Raw genomic sequence first — 27083 nt, forward strand, 5'->3', positions numbered from 1 at the left:
GCAAACTGCAAAATTGCATTTTTGAACGTATATACTCCAAATGTAAACAACCCCTCTTTTTTTACTAATATCTCTTCACAACTTGCAGTGCTTAATGTGGACCATATAATTTGTGGTGGTGACATGAATCTTCCTTTGGATCCCATTTTGGACCGCAAAACCACAGTGAAGTATAGGCCTCTTAAGGCAATGGAATCTCTTCATCACCTTCTATCCACCTGGAATCTAATTGACACTTGAGATTCCAACATCCTACGGCTTTCAATTATACATTTCATTCTATACCTCATGATTCATACTCTAGAATTGTCACGCCTGTGGCCGTGACCACCCTCAGACTTACCTTATTTCTGGGGGTCAGCTTCTAAGCTGGCTTCTGCCTGTCCTTTCTGGAGTAGTTTTCCTTCTGTGTGCTGGCTGCTTCCAGCATGGCTCTAATTACTCTACTCTACTGCACCTGGGGGTGCTGCCTGAGTTAGCTCTACCTCTGTCTCCAGCCTGGCTCTGTTTGCTCCTCTGTGCTGCACCTAGGTATTCTAAGTCTCTCTATGTTCTGTGTGCGCTCTGCCTGCTCCTTGGTTTGTGCTCCTCTCACCCGCTGGTGGCCAGAGCCAGTGGCTGCCATAGTTTGTCTTGCTGTTCCTACCCGTTCCGGACTTTAGCTGAGTCTGGTCCGGTTCTTCCAGGCTACCGGACTTGTCTCTCTTGTTTGTGCCTGGACAGCCTCCATAGTGGCTTACTGATGGCTGCAGCTGCTCCTCAGGTGTTGAAGGGCTTTATTAATCACTTAGAGACTGCAGCCTTGGCCTTTGCTCGTCTAAGGTCCCTGGTATGTTAGCGTGCTCTGTGCACTGCTACCTTGTCCAGTTCAGTGCGAGTTTCTAGCTTGTTACTAGTAGCTTGGACATAGCTTTTCTTGTTGGCTTGTGTACAGCTTTACTAGTTCTCCTGTGTGTCGTGTTGTGTGAGTTCCTAGCGTGTGACTAGTTAGCTTGGGCATAGCTTTGCGTGTTAGCTTGTGTTCAGCTTTACTAGTTCTCCTGTGTTTTGCTTAGTGTGAGTTTCTAGCTTGTGACTAGTTAGCTTGGGCATAGCTTTCTTGTTAGCTTGTGTACAGCTTTACTAGTTTTCTTGTGTTTAGCTTTCTGGTTTTCCAGTGTGTTTTCCTTTGCTTCTGTAGCTTCAGTCCTAGTCCTGTCCGCTGCCAGTACTCCTTGCTACTGGAGCTCCAGCCATAGTCTTGCTACTTGACCTGATCATTGCCTGAATCTGACTACTCTCTGCCTGAACCCCGATACTTGCTGCCTGACCCGACTACTGCCTGAACCCCAATACTTGCTGCCTGACCAGACTACTGCCTGAACCCGGATATTCTCTGCCTGTGGCCAGATCTGACTATTGCCGGAACCCGGACATTCCTTGCCTGTCTGCCTTGCTTTCGCCTATGTGCCTGGGGGCACTTCTGTATCCTGATTCCTGTTGTTCCTGCTTGCTAGTTCCAGTTCCGGTTTTCCTGTAAGCCCTGCCGGCTGCCCGAACCTGAGGGCTCAACCCTCATAGAACGGTGGCTAAGCGTAGGTGAAGCCTAGGTCCAGTGTGTTCCTGTCCAGCGGGTTCCGGTCCCGTGTGTTCCAGTCCACTGGGTTCCTGTCCAGTGCGCACCCATCCAGTGCGTTCCAGTCCTGTGTATTCCAGTGCAAAACTCCAGTCCGGGGTTCCAGTCCAGCCTTGCCTCGTCTCTGGTTTGAAGGTGACCTTGCCTGCCACTGCCACTCCACGGTAGTGGTCCAAGGGCTCACAAACCCAGTGCTTCCAGGGAAGAAGCCTGACAAGAATAGACTATCTGTTTATTTCTAAATCATTGGTCACTGTCCTACAAAATACTACTATTGAACCAATTCAAATATATCAGATCGTGCCTGTATCACTCTTTCTTTAAATCTACCATCTATATCCTCTAAACAATGCAGTTGGAGATTTAACCACATATTACTACAAGACACCACATTCTGTGAAAATATTGTAAAATATTGTAAAATGTTCTAATGGTTATTTCTATAGTAATATGTCTGATGATGTAGATTATGTTTATATCTGGGATGCATATAAAGCATATTTGAGAGGTGAAATCATTAAATATAACTCATATTAATAAACCTTTAAAAAGCTGAACTGGTAGAATTGGAAAAGGAAATAAACGTTTAGAATCTGAGTATATGCAGCATTCAACTCAATCGCTTCTTATGAAATTACAGAAGCTCAAATTTTGTTTCAATTAGAAACTGGCATTATCAATCTGCTGGCATTATCCTTTTCTCTCAACAAGCAAACTGTTACCATAGTTCAAACAAAGCAGGTAAAATGCTAGTGCATTATTTAAAAGAGAAAAGAAAAACTACTATTATGGATTAAAAACTGGTTGAAGGATAGGAAACAGAGAGTGGGGTTAAATGGGCAGTATTCACAATGGAGAAGGGTAGTTAGTGGGGTTCCTCAGGGGTCTGTGCTAGGACCGCTGCTTTTTAATATATTTATAAATGATTTAGAGATGGGAGTAACTAGCGAGGTAATTAAATTTGCTGATGACACAAAGTTATTCAAAGTCGTTAACTCGCGACAGGATTGTGAAAAATTACAAGAGGACCTTACGAGACTGGGAGACTGGGCGGCTAAATGGCAGATGACGTTTAATGTGAGCAAGTGCAAGGTGATGCATGTGGGAAAAAAGAACCCGAATTATAGCTACGTCATGCAAGGTTCCACGTTAGGAGTTACGGACCAAGAAAGGGATCTGGGTGTCGTCGTCGATAACACACTGAAACCTTCTGCTCAGTGTGCTGCTGCGGCTAGGAAAGCGAATAGAATGTTGGGTATTATTAGGAAAGGTATGGAAAACAGGTGTGAGGATGTTATAATGCCGTTGTATCTCTCCATGGTGCGACCGCACCTTGAGTATTGTGTTCAATTCTGGTCACCGCATCTCAAGAAAGATATAGTAGAATTGGAAAAGGTGCAGCGAAGGGCGACTAAAATGATAGCGGGGATGGGACGACTTCCCTATGAAGAAAGACTAAGGAGGCTAGGGCTATTCAGCTTGGAGAAGAGACGGCTGAGGGGAGACATGAATGAGGTATATAAAATAATGAGTGGAGTGGAACAGGTGGATGTGAAGCGTCTGTTCACGCTTTCCAAAAATACTAGGACTAGGGGGCATGCGATTAAACTACAGTGTAGTAAAGTTAAAACAAATCGGAGAAACTTTTTCTTCACCCAACGTGTAATTAAACTCTGGAATTCATTGCCGGAAAATGTGGTGAAGGCGGTTAGCTTAGCAGAGTTTAAAAAGGGGTTGGACGGTTTCCTAAAGGACAAGTCCATAAACCGCTACTAAACGGACTTGGAAAATCCAAAATCCCAGGAATAACATGTATAGAATGTTTGTACGTTTGGGAAGCTTGCCAGGTGCCCTTGGCCTGGATTGGCCGCTGTCGTGGACAAGATGCTGGGCTCGATGGACCCTTGGTCTTTTCCCAGTATGGCATTACTTATGTACTTATGTACTCATGTAGCAGCTATTGAAAAGGATCTGAACACTCTCCTAACTAACACACAAGATATTCTCCAATATTTTGTTGATTTTTATAAAGGCATTTATAAATCCCACAAAAATCCTTCTGACACTCAACTAGCTGACTTTCTTAATAGCCCTATTACGTTGGCAGAAATTACTGCCACTATTAAATCTTTAAAATCTGATAAAACTCCTGGTAGTGATGGTTTTTCCATTGACTATTGTGAAAAGCTCCCCACGGCCTCTCAGGTCCGGAGGATCTTGCCTGCCTGGGACCGGCTGTTACGCCCCACAGGATTCCTGTCCCAAGCTTGTAGTCCAGGGGAGTCCTCAGGGCAGGCTTAAAGAAATCAAACTCCAAAAAAGTAAAAACCAATAAGTTCCTTTTATTTTCAGTGATTCACTGTCCAGCAAGTTCAAAAGAAATACAGCGGCCCTTCAAAACAGTCTTCCCCTGTTTCCTCTCAGGCCACACGCCCGGCAGGGGTAAAAAAAAAAAAAAAAACTCAAGCCCTGCTGTTTTTAGAACCAGGGGGGAGCCTCCTTAAACAGTCCCAACAGGCCGGCTCTCCTGCTCACCACCTCCCCCCTCTTTGGGAGGGAGGTGAGCGTCCAGTCCACAGCTTAAAAAAAAAAACAAAAAAACTCTACAACTTGCTCCCTCCTGGCTTTTGAAAACAGTTCAAATAAACACTTCTTGGTGCCTTAGCACTCAGTTCCAAGCATCCAGTTTCCTTTAATCTGGGAGCAGGTCACTTCGGGGGAGGGAACACTCCCCTCCTCCACACCCTAGCACTTCTTTACACACAGTTCAAACACAGACTGAACTCTTGTTGGGGAAAAGGAAAAGGAAAAGATCCCACCCTTCCTGGGTCACTCTATCAATGCACTGACCCTTCTCCCTCATGACCCTTTCTCTTTCCCCTTTGAAACCCAGCTGCCATACCACGAGTTCACCTGCTTTTTCAGCTTTTTTCCTAAGGAATGAGCCCATGCTGAGAGGTCCATTGGCACCTCTGGGTTCTCCTCTCTCTCCCTCTCCTCGGCCTCTTGCCATTCCATGGGTTCCTCGTCCCACCCACTTTTCAGCTGGTTCTCATTCACCTGATTACCCTCCAGGGTCCCCGCCCTTGCCTTGTCAGAGTTCTCCCCTGTGACCTGCTGGGGAATGTAGTCTCTATACCAGGGCTTGCACCGGGGCTGCTGGGTAGTGTAGTCTTTTTCTCTTCTCCATTTTCCAGGGGGCACTAACCTTTCTCTTCTCTCTCTCTGGGGAAGTAGTAAAGGCAAGGCTCTGTTCTGTCTCCTTTTGCTCTTGAGCCTCCTCACTCCTTCCCCTTCCACTCCCATCTGCTCCATCCCTTCACACTATTATAAATATTTTTCTACATATCTGACTCCAAAATTGCTTACCCTGGGAAAGAGAGTAAAGGTTCTTTTGCTGAGGCTAATAGTATTATTCTAGAAAAACCTGGCAGAGATCCTTTGTTAGCTACAAATTACAGGCCCATATCACTCTTAAATTATGATTGTAAAGTATATGCCAAAATTTTGGATGAAAGGCTAACCAAGGTAATCTGTAAATTCACCCATCCCAAACTGGTTTTGTTAAAAATAAGCTGGCTTCTGATAATACAAGAATATTTTCTCATGTTATTTCTGTTGCACGCACATTATCAACACCTGCTTGTGTTATATCTTTAGATGCTGAAAAAGCTTTTGATTATATTGAATGGAAATTCTTATTCTCTGTATTGCAATGGTTTGATCTAGGTGATACTTAAGTATGGTCAAAATACTGTACTCCAATCGCACTGCTAGGCTATCCATTAATGGCTGTCTTACTAATCAATTTTCACTTTCGCAAGGTACAAGAGAAGGTTGTCCTCTATCTCCTATTCTCTTTATTATTGCCCTTGAACCGTTACTGATGTCAATTCATGTGTGAAAGTTGCAAACTCTTCGATGAAACTCTCTGCATATGCTGAAGAGGTTCTATTGTATATATATTGTATATATCAGACCCAGATCTTTCATTCCCTCAAGTTTTTCAATTAATTTACCATTTTGGTTCTCTTTCAAGGTATACAATAAACTGGACTAAAACAGAAATCTTTCCTCTTAATACCTATTATGTTAAAGACAATTTTCCCTCAATTCCTATTTGTTGGTGTTCTAATGGGATAAATATTTACTTCTCTTCAGGATACCATATCTGTAAATACAGCAAAGGTCTGCAACTTAATAAAATCCTCTCTCCATAAATGGTCTCCCCTATTTCTCACTTAGTGGGGTAGATTGGCAACCATTAAAATGATGAAATACAAAACAACTTACGCATCCGGCTTCTCCTACATAAGCGCAAAACTATGGAATGGCCTCCCAAAAGCTGTGAAAACAATGCATGGCCACCTGAACTTCAGGAAATCACTAAAAACCAACCTCTTCAAAACGGCCTACCCCAACGACCCACGTAAACCTCTTCACCCTGCAACACAGCATGACTATAATTGTACTGGACAACACGCAATCTTCATCCCTTGCGACCCTCCACTTATAACTCATACGATCACTATACAACCTTGTATCTGTTATCAACCGACTCGGCAAACGCCTTGACGGTACTATGTAAGCCACATTGAGCCTGCAAATAGGTGGGAAATTGTGGGGTACAAATGCAATAAATAAAAAATGATCTCACCCCTAGTCTTCTATTTAATAAATATGGTTTCAGTACAATTTCCTAAATCCTTTTTTGTGAAATTGAGAAATACTTACTGGTTTCCTTTGGCAATATAAGCCCCCCCCCCCCCCCCATATAGCACTTCACAAATTAAAAGCGGATAAATCTAGAGAGGGTGTCAAGTTCCCAGATTTTGAAACATACAATCAAACCTTCCTATTAAGAGGAGCCGTTTGGTGGATGGTGGACACTCCTGATGACAACTCCCCCCTTTGGTTTACAATTGAGCAACCACTTTCCTTCCCATTACCCCTGAAAATTAGAATGAGTATTACTCCTTCTGGTAATATACTAGAGGTTACAAATATACTAAATTACACTATTGTTGCTATTAAAAGGTTAGACTTTACTCAAAAGAACTCTATATTTCATTCTAAGTATATGTCTATCTGGAATCATTCTAAAAACAAAATTGCTAATTTACCTTTTTTTTTTTAGTTCTTGGATATTATTTGGTGTTCATTGTGTAGGTGATTTAACTGATGGACGATGTTTATTATCCTTTCCACGTATACAGTCTAAATGTTCTATTTCCAATACAGAATTTTATCGTTTTTTACAATTACAATCAACATTAAGTTTTTATCCCTTTCTAATCTAATGGTAGATAATCCAGATATATACTCTATCTTTTCTGATGCTCTACTTAAAGGTTATACAGCCTCTAAATATTATTCTTATTTCATATCCTTACATGACCAGAACTCTACCTCCTTACAAAAATATTGGTCAGATACTTGCTCTGTTGTTTTGATTGATCAACAATGGTTTGATTTTTGCACAAAGATTAATAAACCACTTTCATCCGCACCCAAATTACAATCTTTATATTTTCTAATGCTCAGAACTACTTGGACCCCAGTCTGCCTAACTAGATTAAGTAATAATACTTCTAATCTATGCTGATCCTGTAAGTCCACAATAGGTACTCTTGACCACATGCTCTATCTCTGTCCGAACTTACAATTATTTTGGACTCTAGTTTGGGATAGAATTTATACACTACATAAGTATATAAGTATTGCCATACTGGGAAAGACCAAAGGTCCATCAAGCCCAGCATCCTGTTTCCAACAGTGGCCAATCCAGGTCACAAATACCTGGCAAGATCCCCCCAAAATACAAAACATTTTATACTGCTTATCCCAGAAATAGTGGATTATCCCCAAGTCCATTTAATAATGGTCTATGGACTTTTCCTTTAGGAAGCTGTCCAAACCTTTTTTAAACTGCGCTAAGCTAACCACCCTTACCACATTCTCTGGCAACAAATTCCAGAGTTTAATTACATGTTGAGTGAAGATTTTCTCCGATTCGTTTTAAATTTACTACATTGTAGCTTCATCGCATGCCCCCTAGTCCTAGTATTTTTGGAAAGCGTGAACAGACGCTTCACATCTACCCGTTCAACTCCACTCATTATTTTATAGACCTCTATCATATCTCCTCTCAGCCGCCTTTTCTCCAAGCTGAAGAGCCCTAGCCGCTTTAGCCTTTCCTCATAGGGAAGTTGTCCCATCCCCTTTGTCATTTTCGTCGCCCTTCTCTGCACCTTTTCTAATTCCACTATATCTTTTTTGAGATGCGGCGACCAGAATTGAACACAATATTCGAGGTGCGGTCACACCATGGAGCAATACAAAGGCATTATAACATCCTCATTTTTGTTTTCCATTCCTTTCCTAATAATACCTAACATTCTATTTGCTTTCTTTGCTGCCGCAGCACACTGAAAAGAGGGTTTCAACGTATCATCAACGACAACACTTAGATCTCTTTCTTGGTCTGTGACTCCTAACGTGAAAGCTTGCATGACGTAGCTATAATTCGGGTTACTCTTTCTCACATGCATCACTTTGCACTTGCTCACATTAAACTTCATCTGCCATTTAGTCAACCAGTCTTCCAGTCTTGTAAGGTCCTCTTGTAATTTTTCACAATCCTCCCGCGATTTAACAACTTTGAATAACTTTGTGTCATCAGCAAATTTAATTACCTCACTAGTTAGTTCCATCTTTAGGTCATTTATAAATATGTTAAAAGGCAGCGGTCCCAGCATAGACCCCTGGGGAACCCCACTAACTACCCTTTTCCATTGAGACTGCTGACCATTTAGCCCTACTCACTGTTTTCTATCTTTCAACCAGTTTTTAATCCACAATAGGACACTACCTCCTATCCCATGACTCTCCAATTTCCTTTGGAGTCTTTCATGAGGTACTTTGTCAAACGCCTTCTGAAAATCCAGATACACAATATCAACCGGCTCACATTTATCCACATGTTTGTTCACCCCTTCAAAGAAATGTAGTAGATTGGTGAGGCAAGATTTCCCTTCACTAAATCCATGTTGACTTTGTCTCATTAATCCATGTTTTTTAATATGCTCCGTAATTTTGTTCTTTATAATAGTCTCTACCATTTTGCCTGGCACCGACATCAGACTCACCGGTCTATAATTTCCCGGATCTCCTCTGGAACCTTTTTTAAAAATCGGCGTTACATTGGCCACCCTCCAGTCTACTTCATTTACAGATCAAATGATTTATCTATTTATTTATTGCATTTGTATCCCACATTTTCCCACCTCTTTGCAGGCTCAATGTGGCTTACATTACCTCATGAATAGTGGAAATACATAAGAAAATAGACAATTAGTATTGCATAAGGATCTTGGGTTACATGATAATGATAAAGCATGATAGTAGAAAACAAGCAATTATCGTAAGGCAATTCTGGATATATGTGTAGGAGTTCACATTTGTTGGTCTTTGTGGTATACCTTGTTAAAGAGATGGGTCTTTAGTAGTTTGCGGAAGTTAGTTAGTTCGTAGATCGTTTTTAAGTTGTGCGGCAGCGTGTTCCAGAATTGTGTGCTCAAGTAGGAAAAGGTTGACGCATGCGTTAGTTTGTATTTTAAACCTTTACAGTTGGGGAAGTGAAGATTAAGGAATGTGCGGGATGAGTTTTTAGCGTTCCTGGGTGGTAGGTCTATCAGGTCTGACATGTAGGCTGGGGCATCTCCTTGAATGATTTTGTGAACTAGGGTACATATTTTGAACGTGATGCGTTCTTTAAGTGGTAGCCAGTGTAGCTTTTCTCATAGGGGTTTAGCAATTTCATATTTTGTTTTACCGAATATGAGTCTAGCTGCTGTGTTCTGGGCTGTCTGAAGTTTCTTGCTTATTTGCTCTTTGCAGCCAGCATAGAGTGCGTTGCAATAGTCTAGATGGCTGAGTACCATTGATTGAACCAGGTTACGGAAGACGGTAGTTAGACTTTCATACAATTATTTTCAGATCACTTGTTTGTCAACATTATCTATCACCAACACAAAAGAAATTATTTGATATTCTTATGGCTATAGCCCTTAAAAAATATTATCGGAATGGAAAGATAACTCCAAAGTTTGTTTTGCTTTTTGGTGAAATACTGTTTGTATTATTTATACATATGAAGCTAAAATTGCAGAGAAGTTGAATAACATTCCTCATTTCCTTAAAGTTTGAAAACAAGTTGACTTGAATTGTAAACATAAGCTTTAATATTTTTGACTGTATGCTTTCTAGGTATGATCAGTACACCTTTTTTTTAGGTACCAAATACTGTTGCCATTGTTTTGTTCTTTTGTATTGTTACACTTTAATAAATAATATTTTAACTCAAAATACTTTTATCTAGCCTTGCCGCTTGGAAAACTAAGAGATTCTCCAATAACTTCAGCCTGTTTCTACCCTTTGAAAAAGGATAACTGAATACATTGCAAGCTCTTGTGTCTCTCACTGAAGTTGAAAAGACAAAATAATTAGCAAAATATAAGGGTGCTAGACCAAACACAAACTTATAAGTCAAACACAAAAATTTGAATAAGATTTTGTCATATATTGGTAGCCAATGAACCTGCATATATATTGGAGAAATACTATTGGATTTTTTAAAAGAGTAAATCAGTTGCAAGGCAGTGTTTTAAATAGTCTGTAATTTTCTTAACTGCTTAGAATAGCAAATATAAATACAGTAATCCAACAAGCTTAGTATCAATGATTGTACAACTAAGTGAATTTGATCGTCTTCAAAGTATTTATGTAGTCTATGAAGTTTGTGCATGGTAACAAAGCTTGTTGGATTAATATATTGACCTGTGTCTTAAAGAAATTAAGATGGATTAGTAGCCATTTTGCACCTGAACAATTCAGATTAATTGTTACATTTCTGTTATTGTCTTATCTGGATTATCTAATATAATGTATGTGGGCTGTAAAGAAACAAGGAAAAAACTGCAAACTTTACAGAATACAGCGGCTTGGCTACTGCTTCCAGTGGAAGCCCCAGCTGTTTTTAAACTATGCTCTTTAATATTCCTGACAGGCGCCAGGCTACATGTTAAGTCTTATTGATTTACCAGACAGAAATTATGTAAAACCTTCCAGGTGTTATTTAGATCTTCATTTTCCAAATCCTAATAAGATAGTTTATAAATCTGTGTTTATGTTATTGTTCCCTTATTAAGCTGCAAAATGGTGGAATTTATTGCCTATTTCAGTAAGGAAGGCAGCATAGTATAAAACATTTTGTAAAATGTTGAAGACTTTTTTTTATTTAAAAAATGTGTTTTGTGTAATGATCATTCAGCCATATTGTTATGATCCTGGGTATTTCCAGTGTTTTTACTGTAAGCAGCATTGAACTTTATTTGGTGTATGCAGTATATAAGTTTCCAATGTAATGTAAATTTGGAAACCAAATAAACTCCCAAAATTCCAGCAGATGTTGAAAACCATAAGTAATATTTTTAATCACCACAGTTGTCTGAACTTCGCTCAAAGCATTGGATTACTATAATTTCTGATGATACATCTAAATGAATAGTTATAAAACCTAAATAAAACAAAAATTTACAGAAACAACTGGCCATCCTGTGAGAAAGGTGTAAATATATTGCTTTTTCATTTAACATAATTGCAAAAATAACTTATGCCCTGGTAGAAAGGAACTCTTAAGGGATGAGAGTATAACTATACTTTTGTAGACCCTTTTTATCAGAAAGACCATATTATAGCTTTCTAAAATAATTAACAAAAGGAACTCTGTTGGTTTAAAAAGACTGTATGCAAATTGATAAAAGTGCTGAGACAGGAAGAGAGAGAAGAAAGGGGGGTAAGAATCCCGAGCTGTTGAAGACCCAGAGATGCATGAACGCTTCAAGGACAGGCCTAACAATGTAGCTAGGCATGATACCATGAAGTTGTAAAACTACGGACAAAGGGAGCAGAAGGAGGGGGGTCAGGGGGAAGGTGGAACATGCCATGTGCTAAACTATGCAAAGCTCTTACTTAAAGGTTGGAAGATAAGAAAGTGCAAACCAAGCAGAACTAACAATGGATAGAGGCTCAGCTGCTTGACTGATGGGAAATTTTCAGAGGACTGTCATATGATATAATTAGCAATGATGTATTGGGGGTTGGTAAATGTGATCAATATCAAATGAGAAATTTAGGGGCAGATACTTAATGTAACCAAAAAGAAAGGGTATATAACCTGTAAAGGAAGGGTGTACCTGTTTGCTTCCAGGGGCACCCATTCTTGCAAGAATATATTTTGAAATACTACTACTACTACTACTATTTATCATTTCTATTGTTTCACCAAATCTGGTTTCATAAGTTCTTTTTGTATAAGTTCTCAGGTTATCTGGGGGCTGTTTATAACAATCTAAGGGCAACTGGTTTATGAGCAAGCCTGTCGTACTGAGTGACTGTCCGGGCTCATTTTCAAAACACTTAAGACTTACAAAGTTCCATACCTATCCTGTTAGAATATCAATGATATGCTTTGATGTCCCCATGCATACCTCCTACCCACCCCCATCCTCCCACCCTGTCAGACTGTCATAGTAATGCTTGAATGTTTTCACTTATATACACTGTCAGCTAGCACATTTGCTTATTTCCGATCTGACGAAGAAGGGCAACCTTCGAAAGCTAATCAAGAAATGTATTAAGTTATGTCCAATAAAAAAGGTATCATCTTGTTTTCTTTTCCATGTTTTATTTTGTTTGATTTCTATTGATAAAGTTCCATAGGTAACTTTGTAAGTCTTAGCTCTTTGAAAATACGCATCCATCATCTAACCTTTATATTTGCAGCAGTTTTTATAAAATATTAGGATTAGGAGTTTTCTGTATGTAGTTTCTTTGCAGGTTTTCTATAGTTGGGGCTACAAGCTTCAGAGGGTAGCTTTAGCCAGTTTTTGTATAGCTGTAGGTTGCACGGAACAGTCTGACGTCGGCTGCAACGGGTTTTCCACAAGGAGGTGGTTAGCCCTTCTTGTGTGCTTTTTATTTATTTTTTATAGCTGAAGGCTGCAGGATTCTCACATGTTGTTTATTTTATATAGGTTGGGGGTGCAGCAGGTTTCTGTCTGCTTCTGATTATATGTAAGAGGAGCTACAGAGTTCTGTCCGACTGTAGCTGCAGCTGCTCTTATAGAGTTAGAACTGTAGTACAAATTAGAGCGGTACATCTTTCCTTTGGCTTTGGGATGTCGATAATCTATCTCCCTTCCCCTTTAAGTCTCGTCTGCTTACACAAACCGCAAACACTTCATCTTTTTTTTGGTGCAGGAAGTCACTGCCGTCTGCCGAAACACACCGCAAAGCAAGCCACGAGCATAACCCCGCCCCCTAGCCTTACGTCAGACGCAGGCAGTCGTCATAAGGGCGGGCTCGGCTCACCCCCGCCCCCTGGCTGTGCTGACAAGATGGCGGCTCCGGGGGAATACTTCAGCATCGGCAGCCAGGTGTCGTGCCGGACGTGCCAGGAGCAGCGGCTGCAAGGCGAGGTCGTGGCCTTTGACTACCCATCTAAGATGCTGGCGCTCAGTATCCTTTCGGTGTGGGGAGTGCTGGGAGCGGGAGCGAGCGGTGGAGGCTCCCGGAGCGCAGGCCTGGGCCTAGCCAGCAACCGGCGGCGCGGTACTGGCGCATGCGCGGCTCTTGGGGGCTCAGCGTGTGTGTGTGTGCGCGTGTGCATAGGGCTACCGGGAACTGTTCGGTAGTGCGATCGCTTCATATCATGAGAGGATAGAATTTCTGTTGTAGTTTGAGGGAAGTCACCTGTCCATTTCCTAGAAAAGGAGTGATGAGAGTGGAGGTTGGAACATCAGCTCCCCCTTTTTTTTTTCAAAGGGAAGATACCATGAGGTGGTGGGTGTGCTTTTGCCCACTCCTTTTTTTTTTTTCTAAAGAGTGGCGTGGAGGACTTTTTCCCTTTCCTTTCTTCTCTCATTCCGCCATCCCCCTCCTCCTCCCATCTTTCTTTGTAAAGGTATGATAAATATAGAGTACTTAATTCTATTTACAGAGTATTCCGAGTTGTTTTCCCGTTTTGGAAATGAGTAATTTAGGAGTGGAGGTTAAAGGGCTCTCACCGGGCATTAGCTGGATATAAACCACCTTTCTGCAGGACAACCAAAGTACTTTACATATGTGTTATGGATACATTTTCTGGCTTTAGTGGGCTCACAATCTGGCTTGAGTGGAGAATGGCTTAGTGTTTAGGTCAGTGGGGTGACCAGTGAGATCAGGGTTAAAATATCCTCCTCCCATGGAAACCTTTTGTGACTTTGTGTAAATCACTTTTCTCTCCTTTGCCTGGGGTACAAGCTAAAGATGGTAAATTCTCTGGGTCATGGAAAGAGGTAATGCAATTGAAAGTAAGGCACTTTGAACTTAGGAAGGTAATTCATAATTAAATTTAAAGTCCAGATCCCTAAGGTTGCTCAGGGAAATGACTGGCATACTGGTTAAAAGCAGTATGTTGCCTCTGTGTACATTTTGATAACTGTGTTCTTGCTATTTTTTCTGGTTGTCTTCTACATTATTAACTAATGTCCAATTCACAAATCAGATTGATTTGCTGATTTGTTTTGGGCGAACTGATTCAAATCTGTTGGAAAAATCGGGACCCCCTCCCCCTCCCAAGCTGCCCCTGCTTCTCTAGAACAGCAGCAGCAGTGGTGACAAAAAAAGGTAAACTCACCATGGAGCTGGATTCCATATTGGCACATCAAGGAAGCAGGTCCGGCAGCCGCACCAATGGAGAGTTAGCCCCACAGTACGTTTAGCTTATTTTGCCACCACTGCTGCTCTAAAGGGGGGCCTCAGGGTGGGAGGGGGGACAAAAGAGGCAAATTCTGGATTGGGGAAAACAGAGATGGGACAGTAATTGGGTGGAAAAGGTGGGGAGAGAGAGGGCAGAGGCTAGATTGACGGGGAAAGAGAGCAGATGCTGGATTGAAGGGGAGGACAAGAGAGAAGGAAAGGAGATACTGGTCTTTGAGGAGAAAAGAGAAGGGGGGAAAGGAGGAATAAGGGGTGATGCTGGACAGATCAAGAATAAAGGTACAGAGGGGGGATGCTCAAACATAGCAGGAAGATAGGGGCAGGGACACAGAGGAGAGCTGAATGATGGACAGTGATGAAGTGCCAAATGGGCCAGGAAACCCTGGCAAAAGAGAAGATAGGAAAGTGTAAACCAGAGACATTACAAAAATTAAGACAGGGCAACCATGATAGAAAAATTTTATTTTCTATTTATTGATAGTAACTTTAAAGAACTGAATTGAATAAAAAAATCAAGTCATATGAGTGAATGAAATCAAACTTGTATTTTAGGTATTTATGTAGGCAAACACTTTGGTTGTTGGTAATGGGGATATGTATGGGTGTTTTTTTTTTGCTGATGGTTGTTTTATTTATTTATTTATTTATTTATTGCATTTGTATCCCACAGTTTCCCACCTATTTGCAGGCTCAATGTGGCTTACATAGTTTTGTTATGACATTGCATCTGATATCCTGTATGACAATTAGTGGTATGCAAAGATTAAGTAAGGGAAGAAAGAAGGAAATTATTAGGCGGGTGAGTATAGACGGTGGACTTTCATAACTGGGTGGGTTGGTGAGGTGGATTAGTAGAGCTGTAGGTTCTCTTTGTAGGCGTTGTTGAAGAAATATGTCTTCAGATATTTGTGAAAGTTGTTTGTTTCGTCGATTGTTTTAAGGTCTGTAGGTAATGCATTCCATAGCTGCATGCTCATGTAGGAGAAGGTAGAAGCATGCATCAGCTTCTCATATTTTGATTTAATCACAGACACAGTTTGCATCTTTATTGCTAGCTTCTTTGAGTGGATAGTTACTGTTCTGGAGGTGTGAGAATGACATAACTGGCACTAACCCATGTGTCTGCTTATGCTTGTCCCTGTCGTTCCATGTAGATCATAGAAATATCTTTGGTGTAGCTTTGGCTTGCTTCATATAAGAAAGGTGTGCTTTATGGAGGTGGGAAAGAAGTATCTTAAGGAGAAATTGAAGGCGTTTACTGACAATGTCTGACCTGTGCAGCTGTCTGCTTCCTTTTTGCTGTGGTAAATACAGGGTTTCTTTCAGCTTCTGGTTAATGCTAACTTGACTTGGAGTATAAGCATGAATGAGAGCAGGCAGGCAATGTGTGTTATAGAATCAACTGAATGTAAACTTCTAATAGTAATATGTGGGGCCTAAAAGAAGGAAATAAGTCTCTAAAGAAAACATCCATTAACTGTTGTGCAGTGTTCTATGATCCACATATAAAATAGTCCTCCATGATTTAAATCACACTTGAGCTACAAAGAACTGGGTTTTGAGAGATGACAATTCTGCAGTGGCTCTTGGGCTATTATGCAGTTCTTATTTTTGTTTGCATCTGCCAGTATATGCCTGCAGGATATTTCCTTAATTCTGTCTCCTTCAGAATGTCCCTCCTCTAGTGGAAAGCCAAACCATGCAGATATCTTGCTCCTAAATTTACAGTATATTTCCGATGTGGAAATAATTAATGACCGCACAGAAACGCCGCCTCCTCTAGCTTCACTCAATGTTAACAAGGTAAGATCCTACTTTTTGCACATCAGAACTGTTAAGGGTTAAACTGATCACAGCTTGTTAAGGTACAATTCCTTTCTGAGTAGAGAGGTGTGGTAGCCGTGTTAGTCCACTCTTAAAGGTTATCAATAGAAATCAAACAAAATAAAATATGGGAAAAAAAATAAGATACCTTTTTTATTGGACATAACTTAATACATTTCTTGATTAGCTTTCGAAGGTTGCCCTTCGTCAGATCGGAAATAAGCAAATGTGGTAGCAGATAGTGTATATAAGAGAAACATCAAAGCATTACTTTGACAGTCTGACAGAGTGGGGGTATGCATGGGGACATCAAAGCATTTCATTGATATTCTAACAGGATGGGTGTGGATAGGTGAGAGGAGGGTGAAACTAAGAAATACAACTTTATGGTTTATAATGGGCTAGAAAACCCAGATCCTTATTAAGTCCTGTCTGTTGGGTGTCTGATTGAATATTTTGACACCCAACAGACAGGACTTAATAAGGATCTGGGTTTTCTAGCCCATTATAAACCATAAAGTTGTATTTCTCTGTTTATTTCTCTAACACCCTCCTCTCACCTACCCGCACCCATCCTGTTAGAATATCAATGAAATGCTTTGATGTCCCCATGCATACCCCCACTCTGTCAGACTGTCAAAGTAATGCTTTGATGTTTCTCTTATATACACTATCTGCTACCACATTTGCTTATTTCCGATCTGACGAAGGGCAACCTTCTAAAGCTAATCAAGAAATGTATTAAGTTATGTCCAATAAAAAAGGTATCATCTTATTTTCTTTTCCATGTTTTATTTTGTTTGATTTCTATTGATAACCTTTCAGAGTAGATAAAGAGAATAACAGCTTATATAAACACTTTTGCCTTAATGTATGCACAAAATTCCAAATAGTGGTGTGTTAGTGTTCTGATGAATGGAGAGCTGACTTCATTAATGTGATTTTCCGAGGACAGCTGGGTGGTATCATCCGACGGAGCCTGGTGTAGACGCTAAGTACAAGTGTTTTCCTCAGTTTTTCTGCGGAGCAGGGAGGACGCGTCGTGTACATGTATTCTCTTTTGCACTGTCTTCGGAACTTTAGAGAGAGGATCAATTAAGCGCTGCAGTAGTGCACCAGTGGTCTTCCCCACATATAGCTATTTACAGATACAAACTAGAACATAAACTACGTGTACTATTGGTCTGTGGTTAATTTCAATGGATATTCTTTGTTTATCCAGTGAGTTGATCAGTGTGGCAGTTATCATAGTTGAACAAAACCTACAATTTCCACATTCCTTATGGCCTCTGGAAGATGCTTCGTTCATTGCGGACGACTTGTATTGCATAATTTCTCTAAGGTTCTGGCAGCGTGCATACGCTATTCTTAACTGGTGGTCATGAAAAACCGGACCGGATGTGTCTGCGTAATTCTCCAGTGACGCTTTAAGATGCGAACAGCTTCCATGATCCCTTGTGTATATTTAGGAACACGTGTTTGTAAATTGGGATCCTCATCTTTTATTTAGTTTAGGTTGTATTAAGTCACTTCTTTGATTGTGTTTAGCCCGAATATAGGCTGTTTTGAGAATCTTTTCAGGATACCCTCTTGTGTTGAATTTCTGCAGCAGGGTTTTTGCTTGATTTTTGAAGGTAGAAGTGTGACTACAAATTCTTCGAAATCTCAGAAGTTGAGAAAATGGCAAACTTTCTTTCGTCGCTTTTGGATGGGTACTATTGTAATGTAGAAGTGTGTTACGATCGTAGGTTTAACATAAATCTCCATGCTAAATGATTGTTGATGTTGTGTGACCAGTACATCCAAAAAATTCATTTCAGTGAAAGCTTGTTGCATAGTGAATTGTATATTTGCATCCCTACTGTTTAACCAGACAAAAAACGATTGTAGTTGTCAGAAGGCTGTCTGGCTGTGGCACTGGGCTTGCCAACATGGCATGTTCCTTTGAGCCACTTATCTGGCAGACAAAAACAATACCCTGGCCAATGGACTGAGCAGGATAATGCAACCACAATATGGACATAAGCCACAAGATCTTCTGAGCTTGGGCACCCCCTCGGTTGATCTTTTTGCCACTCAGATCAACTACAAGTTCCCTCGTTCTGTTTCAGGCTGCAGACCCATGACAGACTAGTGCAAGATGCGTTCCTCCTATATTTGGTGCAGGGTCTTCTGTATGTGTATCCTCCCATAACTCTAGTGGGAAAGACGTTGTTGAAACTCAAGCAAGACCATGGAACCATGATTCTGATCATGCCGTACTGGCCGCAGCAGATATGGTTCCCTCTTCTGGAGTTATTCTCTGAAGAACCATGGCGATTGGAGTGTTTTCCAACCCTCAGAACGAGGGGTTTCTTCTATATTCCAACCTCTTGTCTCTGGCTCTCACGGCTTGGATGTTGAGAGCCTGGAATTTGCTTCCTTGGGTGTCTCTTGGGTTTTGCTGGCTTCCAGGAAAGACTCCACTAAGAGGTGCTATTTCAAATGGAGACAGTTTGCCATCTGGTCTGAGAGCAGGGCAGTAGATCCCCTTGCTTGCCCTACACACACTGCTTGAATACCTTCTACACCTATCAGTCTGGTCTCAAGACCTACCCTGTAAGGGTTCATCTTAGTGTGTGTAGAAGGTAAGCCCATCTCCAGACAGCCTCTAGTTTGCATAGAGAGGTTTGCTTTTGTCAAAGCCCCCTGTCAAACTTCCACCGGTATCATGAGATCTCAGCATCATTCTCGCCCAGCTGAGGAAATCTCCTTTCGAGCCACTGAATTCCTGCCAATACTTGACTTGGGAAGGTCGTTTTCTTGGTGACTGTTACTTCAGCCCGTAGAGTCTGTGAGCTTCAGACCTTAGTGGTGGATGCACCTTATATTAAGTTTCATCACAGCAGAGTAGTCCTCTGCACTCTCCCTAAGTTCCTGCTGAAGGTGGTGGCTTGAGTTCCATCTGAACCAGTCGATTGTCTTGCCAACATTCTTTCTTTCCCCACCCTTATGCCCATCCTGGTGAAAGCAGCTTGCACACCTTGGATTGCAAGAGAGCATTGGCCTACAACATGGAGAGGATCAGGCCCCACAGACAGTCCACCCAACTTCTTGTTTCGATCCCAACAGGATGGGGTTGCCGTCGGGAATGCACAATCTAATTGGCTGGCAGATTGCATTTCTTCACTTTTGCCCAGGCTGGGCTGACCTTGGGAGGGTTATGTCACAGTTCGCAATGTCAGACCCATGCTTGGATTGGTAGCTCACATGCAGTCAGTCGCCTATTGAAGAAACTTGCAAGGCTGCGACATGGTCTTCAGTCCACACATTCACATCTCATTACTGTCTTTGCTATATACCTGAAGCGATGTTCGGTTCAGCCAGATAGTGTTGCAGAATCTGTTCGGGGTCTAGAATCCAACTCCACCCTCCTAGGCCCATTTTATTCTGTTGGGCTGCACTCTCATTCAGGTTGTACATAGTTTCAGGTTAATCTGTGTTTATGTCCTTGCTGTTGAGGCCCAGTTGACCAGTGTTTGTTGTTTTTGTTGGGCCTGGATGCTAGGGATTCCCCACTTGTGGGAATCTATGAAGTGTGCTTGTCCTCGGAGAAAGCGAAGGTACTTATGTAGCAGGTGTTTTCTGAGGTCACCGGCTTTATATTCTCACAGACCCTCCCACCTCCCCTTGGAGTTGTCTGCTTGGTCATTTTTACTTTTTTTGCTGTAGTATAAAACTGAGGAGACCATGTTCACGTATGTGCAGTGGAGAGTGTCTCGCACTCCAGAAATCTCTTGTTTTTACTTTTGTAAATCCTGGACTGGGCGATTTGGGTCGGCGTCACCCACTTGTGAGAATATAAAGCCTGCTGTCCTTGAAGAACACCTGCTACAGTTAAGTACCTTCGTTTTTCTGCAACTTAGGAAAAAGTCGACATGCAAAAGGAGACGGTGTCCCTTCCGCAGAGTCGCAGGTTCTGCCTCCAGATCCATCTACAGAACATTCTTTTCTGGCAGACGCCCAAGGTGTGGGACTACGTGCAAGTATTTGGCTCCATGGCGGCCATGCTAGATATCGTTCCTTGGGCCAGGAGCCACACGTGCCTGCTCAGACATTGGTACCCTCTTTTGGAGGATTACCTAATTCAACTCCTATGGATGTCATCAACTCGGACTGCCATGTGTTGGTGGCTGGATCCTGTCAATTTGGTCAAGGGTCTGCCCTTAGGAACAGTGGCCTGGCTGGTGGTGACTACAAATGCCAGTCTTTCAGCCTGGGGGGGGGGGGTACACTGCATGGGACGAACGACTCAGGGCACTTGGTCCCAGGTAGAGGCCTCTGACATCTGGAGCTTCGCACGATTGGTTGGTACTCCAGGAATTTCTCCCTTTCATCCAGGGCCAACCGGTTAGTCTTATGCAACGAACAGACGGGGGGACACAAAGGAGTGCTCCTCTAGCAAAGGTGGCGGCCATCCCATGCAGTTGGTCAGAGATCATCTCCCTCTGCGGCTCATAATGCAAGCACATTAAATGTCCAGGCAGACTTTCTTATTCATCACCAGCTGGACCCAGGGGAGTGGGAGCTTGGCGCCAGCATTCGAGCAGATCATGCAGCGATGGGGGATTCCGGTCCTCAACCTGATGGCCAACAATGGAGTATGGATCCGGAGAGATCGATGCCCTGCTCCAATTGTGGCCCACGGCTCTTCTCTACGTATTTCCACCGTGGCCTATGGTGGGACAGGTAGTGGGGCGCGTTGCCTGGCACCCGGATCAGGTGACTTTGGTAGCCCCAGGTTGGCCCAGGCGTTCGTGGTACACAGACTTAGTTTGCTTGTTGGTCGACTGACCTCTTTGGCTCACAGGTCGCCGGGAGCTACTGAGGCAGGGGCATGTGCCCATGGAGGATCCATCTCCCTTTGGTCTTGCAGCTTGGTTCTTGAGAGGGCTCACTTGCGATGGAAAGGGTTTTTAGACAGAGCGATTACTACAATGCTACAAGTACGAAATCAATCCACTTCCATGGCCTATGCACAAGTCTGGCGCATCTTCGAGTCCTGGTGCTCTGCAGCAGGCCTTTCAGCTTCATCAGCCACGGTAGCTTCTTTCCTAGCCTTCTTGCAAGATGGTCTAGACCAGTGGCTCCCAGACCTGGTCCTGGAGGCACCCCGGCCAGTCAAGTTTTCAGGATATCCACAATGAATATTCAAGAAACTTGCATGCAGTGGAGGCAGTGCATGCAAATCTCTCATGAATATTCATTGTGGGTATCCTGAAAACCTTACTGGCTGGGGTGCCTCCAGAACCAGGTTTGGGACCACTAGTCTAGATAGATCCCTGTCTCCTGGCTTTGTTAAAGGTTGAGGTGGCCGTGTTGGCATGCTTCCAGGGCCGTCTGCAGGGTACCCAGACATAGCTTTCTCCGTGGAGTAAATCATCTTCGGTTGCTTGTTCTTCCCACTTGGATCCTCAATCTGGTACTGCATGCTACACAGAGGGCTCCCTTTTAGTTGTTGGGATCTTTGTTGGTGAAGGATCTCATGCTGAAGACAGTATTTTTAGTTGCCATCGCTTCAGCTAAGCAGTTGTCGGAACTGCAGGCTTTCTTCTTCAGAGATCCTTTTCTTCATTTCACGGAGGCCGGGGTTTCCATTCATTTGAATCAACCAGTTTTCCTTCCTGCGTTTCACTGGGAGAATTATTTGACTGAATTTCGAACGCTGCGGTATCTTGACACTAGCTGCGTCCTCATTCTTGTTTTCCATTCCTATCCTAATAATAGCTAACATTCTGTTTGCTTTCTTGGCTGCCACTGCATACTGAGCAGAGGGCTTCAACGTATCGGTGACACCTAGATCCCTTTTTCTGATCAGTGACTCCTAATGTGGAACCTTGGTTCACGTAGCTGTGGTTTGGGTTCCTCTTTCCCACATGCATCGCTTTGCACTTGCTCATAAATGTCATCTTCCATTTGGATGCCCAGTCTCATAAGGTCCTCTTGTAACTTTTCACACTTCTCTTGCGATTTAACAACTTTGAGGAACTGAGTTCAATTCCCACTTCAGGCACAGGCAGCTCCTTGTGACTCTGGGCAAGTCACTTAACCCTCCATTGCCCCATGTAAGCCGCATTGAGCCTGCCATGAGTGGGAACGCGCGGGGTACAAATGTAACAAAAAAAAAAAAAGAATAACTTTTTGTGTAATCAGCAAATTTAATTACCTCACTAATTACTCCCATCTCTAGATCATTTATAAACATTAAAAAGCAGCAGTCCCAGCACAGACCCCTAGGGAACCCCACTATCTACCCTTCTCCATTGAGAATACTGACCCTTTAACCCTATTCTTTTTTTTTTAACCCGTTTTTAATCCACAATAGAACATTACCTTCTTTCCCATGACTCTCCAATTTCCTCTGTTTTTCATGAGGTACTTTGTCAATGCCTTTTGAAAATCCAGATACACCATATCAACCGGCACACTTTTAACCACATGTTCTCCCCTTCAAAGAAATGTTGCAGATTGGTGAGGCAAGGTTTCCCTTAACTAAATCCATGTTGGTTTTGTCTCATGAATCCATTCTTTTGAATATGCTGTAGACATAAAACAGAGGAACAAAAAAGAAAAGCCTTTCGCATTGGTGTCGAAAACTTCTTTATTACAATAAACTTCAAAAATGTTTCGGGGGTTATCCTGCGGCTACCTGAAGGTTCTGTCCAGCAATGCCTAGCCTCACCTGCACTTGGGCTTGTGCTCTATACTAGCTCCTTCCATCCACCGACTGGGTCCCACTTGCCTCTGGGCTAGTCTCCCACTCAGGTTATTTCCCAGTGATTCCTAGGACACTGACCACACTCCATGGGTCCCAGGGTTCCCAGATAGCACCCACATACCCAAAAACATGAGCCATGATTCTTGGTCAGTTCAGGAAATCATAGTCGACAACCTAAATAAGGTTTATTTTCACAGAACTTGAATGGCGAACAGAAAATGGTGAAATTGGCAATCAATAAACGGGTAACTGAATATGGATCAATTATAAAACTAAGCATTTGTTTACCACCTGGGTAGTACCTGGGGAGTTCAGGAAATATAGCTGCTCACAGGTTATAAAATATAACTGCTCATAGGACCTCAGTAAAGAGATCTTTTTCTCTCCACTCCCTGTCTGAGACTGGGGAAATCAGTACCTTCGAGCTAGATTTGAAATCCAGGGCCAATCGGAGCCCAGTGCATCAATTTTGAAAGTAGCTGCCCATTGGTACTGCAGATTGCCTTTCCATAAGCTGGAACTGGGAGAGAGTCTTTCTGCAACAGCTTTAAAAAGCCCCTACGTCTTGCCCCATCCTTGGCCACCTTTAAATCTAAACTGAAAGCCCACCTTTTTAACATTGCTTTTGACTCGTAACCACTTGTAACCACTCGCCTCCTCCTACCCTCCTCTCTTCCTTCCTGTACACATTAATTGATTTGATTTGCTTACTTTATTTTTGTCTATTAGATTGTAAGCTCTTTGAGCAGGGACTGTCTTCTATGTTTGTGCAGCGCTGCGTACGCCTTGTAGTGCTATAAAAATACTTAGTAGTAGTAAAATAAGCACCATCTGCTGGCCAATTAGGAGAAATATACTTCATAACATAATAGTTTCAGGCTTGGAAACCCACTGTTTCATCACAACTTAGGACAAAGTTTGAGCCTTGCTACTATCTTTTTAATACTCTTGGCTGTTCTACCTCTAGAGAGAGTTTTTTTTTTTTTTTTTCTAAAACTGAACTAGGCCCTGCTTTTCCTTCTAGAGTCTCTATTAATGCTGTGACAGAAAATTCAAGTTTTAAAACTACGGGGAAAATGGTATGGAGACTAGTTAATAAAGTTTGCTTCTTTATTTTATTAATTCTTTGTTACCAAGCACAGAACAAAACAGTTACATCCAGAGAAATGTCATAAGTACATAAGTATTGCCATACTGGGAAAGACCAAAGTTCCATCGAGCCCAGCATCCTGTTTCCAACAGTGGCCAATCCAGGTCACAAATACCCAGCAAGATCCCAAAAATGTACAAAACATTTTATATTGCTTATCCCAGAAATAGTGGATTTTCCCCAAGTCCATTTAATAACGGTCTATGGACTTTTCCTTTAGGAAGCCGTCCAAACCTTTTTAAAACTCTGCTAAGCTAACCGCCTTTACCACATTCTCTGGCAACGAATTCCAGAGTTTAATTACATGGTGAGTGAAGAAACATTTTCTCCGATTCATTAAATTTACTACATTGTAGCTTCATCGCATGCCCCCTAGTCCTCACTTCTCAAAGATTTCTGGTCCTGATAATTAGCTTGAAGCCCAAAGGAGCAGTCGGATACAGCAGGTCAAAAAAACAAAACTCCAAAAACTTATGCTAAGCATCAAACTGATGAAGGCTTATTAGAAATGAAACATGGTTATTCTAGTGACTCATTTCATTTGGAAGCTGGTCACACCTATTTCAATTGGTACTCAGATGTTATGTTCAACACATGTTCCTCAGCTGTGCTGGCAGTAGGGTGCTGTAAAAGGACTGAGGCTACCCTATGTACTTGCTCCTTGTGCACATAACTCTAGTTTAGCATCAGGAGTAGCAGAGAATGTTTCCCAGCTATAAAATACCTTGGGACATTTCATAGCTGAGTTGATGTCCTGGATAGGATTGTGGCTGGCTGAGGATGAGCCTTTTGAGTTCTCACCAAAGTTTTAAAGACAATGTAGCATAGAGAATACCAACATTGTTCTAAGCAACCAAATGTGTCTTGTAGGCAAATTGGTAGTTTGGCAGATTGTTTTTTTTCTTTGTAAAATTTGATGCTTTATCGATATCTTTTGTGGTATGGGTATATGAGCAGGGCATCCCTAATAGTGCTGCTATTTTTTTCTTTTATTGTTTTTTCTCAGCTTGCCAGCAGAGCACGAATGGAGAAAGAAGAGAAGCTGAGTCAAGCATATGCAATTAGTGCTGGTGTCTCCCCGGATGGACAGCAGCTTTTCCAGACTATTCATAAGACGTAAGTTACATCTCCTCTGGTGAGACTTAACACTGTACCTTCATCTGTCTTGGATGGCCTTTCTGTAGCTGTGCATTGTCATTGGGTATCTTACATAGTTTAATTTACATTTCTTCTATGCTTCCTGCCCGTGTTGTGTACTGAAGGACTTGAATTGTTGTGGTCCCTGTTTCCTTAGTGAAGGGGGCTGTGGGCTAACCCTGGTCTTAATCATTGCTTAGTTTTTACAAGGACAAGTAGGACATCACATTCACATGAATTGGGTGGTGGTGATCCTGATTCCAGAAGCTTTTGTGAATCCCGTCATACGTACATGCACACATTCCTACCTGCTGTTGCTGTGCAGGACCAGCTGATTCTGCAGAGCAGTAAAGATAATGCTCCCCTGTCTCTCAGCCTACATCTGATTAGTATTGTTTTCTCTTTGTAAGTGCTGACCAGTATTCCTTTCTCCGTTCCCCCTCTTATACTGAGCTTTTTTTGTTGGAGACGTTGGTCCCTATGGCTCTGGAGCTGCATCACACTGGGAATGCATTGACATCCAGGTGGTCTGCACCTGCTTTGGCATTGTGCATCCATAGCGCCCATCAGATCGGGCATCCTCAGATCCAGCATCAAGGACTCACAAGGATTCAGTGTCCTTGTTAGTACTAAGGGACGCTGGTGTCTGGTGGAAACCAAGAAGCACTAACATAGGTTCCCTTCAAAGTACAGTGCTAGAAGCACCAGGGCGTCAGCATCACCACTCCTTCTCCGGAGGTTTAGTGCAGGCACTCCAGCCTCAATTAGGCCAGGACCAGTTTTTCTGTTTGACCCCGATTTTTCCTTCTGTGGACTTGACAACACCGAGTCGCTGCCTTTGCTAGTGCTTGTTACTGAGGAACAAAATGTCTAGCAATAGCTGCAGCATTGCTACACGGGCGATTGGCTGCTGTAGAGCACATCAAGGGAAGGAGCTAAAGAATCCATTTTCAGGACTTTTCAGGTGCTGGAGCTACTAGGGTTTTTATTTTCTCCCCATCTATCCAAAGTCCCATCTGCTCCCCGTCCAGAGATTGGAATTCATTGGAGCCCTACTAAACACACCAAGGCAAGGCATTTCTCCCAGGCCAATGTGCAGAAATCCTTGTCCAGCAAGTCACAGCTTGGAAGATGTTGCGAAGTTAGTCTATATGACCTCCACCATTCATGTGACACCTGTGGCTCATTTCCATTTGAGAACAGCCCAATAGCCCCTGGCTTTTCAGTGGTTGCAGGCTGCTGTGAATCTGCCAGATGTGATCCGTCACTCCAGCTCTCCAGGAATCTCTTGTGGACAATTTGGCCCAATTTTGTTAAGGACTTCAATTACAAATTGCGCCTCTGTATAAGATGGTGACAACAGATGCATCCTGCCTGGGATGAGGAGTTCATGTCAGTGGGCTTCACGCTCGGGGTCTGTGTGGTCCCTCAAGGAGACTCGGTTACATTTTTTTGTTTTTTGTTTTTTTTGTTAATTAATCTCCTGAAACTTCAGGTGGTGTGGAGCACTGTTGTTTTTCAGAAATACTGATGTCTCATTCAATTAGATTGTGTAAGGAAATACTTGGTTTGTGGACATGAGCCTCCCGTTACAGGATGTTCTTCAGGACAACTTACCTTGCCAGGAAATTCAACAGCTGAGCAGTGTGATGCAACCTCATAGGTTTTAGCTCAACCTAGGCATAGCCCAAAAGATCTTAGAATAGGGCACCCCCTCAGTGGACCTCTGTCATTCATTTGAACCACAAAGTCCCTCTGTACTGCTTCAGGCTGAGACT

The 27083-nt window shown here is 42.4% G+C and overlaps 2 protein-coding genes across 2 annotated transcripts in view; one reads left to right on the top strand and one right to left on the bottom strand.

The window, feature by feature from the left end:
• Positions 1–27083, bottom strand: part of G6PC3 (glucose-6-phosphatase catalytic subunit 3) — a 159591-nt gene that overhangs the window by 76133 nt on the left and 56375 nt on the right. The gene's annotated exons all lie outside the window — the stretch shown is intronic.
• Positions 13033–27083, top strand: part of LSM12 (LSM12 homolog) — a 29344-nt gene continuing 15293 nt past the window's right edge. Inside the window, exons 1-3 of the mRNA XM_030220979.1 lie at positions 13033–13195; positions 16107–16240; positions 25175–25284. Coding sequence (XP_030076839.1) covers positions 13075–13195; positions 16107–16240; positions 25175–25284 — 365 coding nt within the window. The 5' untranslated portion in view covers positions 13033–13074. The remainder of the gene's footprint in view (positions 13196–16106; positions 16241–25174; positions 25285–27083) is intronic.

This window comes from Microcaecilia unicolor, chromosome 12 (assembly GCF_901765095.1).
Source record: "Microcaecilia unicolor chromosome 12, aMicUni1.1, whole genome shotgun sequence".
Taxonomy (NCBI): domain Eukaryota; kingdom Metazoa; phylum Chordata; class Amphibia; order Gymnophiona; family Siphonopidae; genus Microcaecilia; species Microcaecilia unicolor.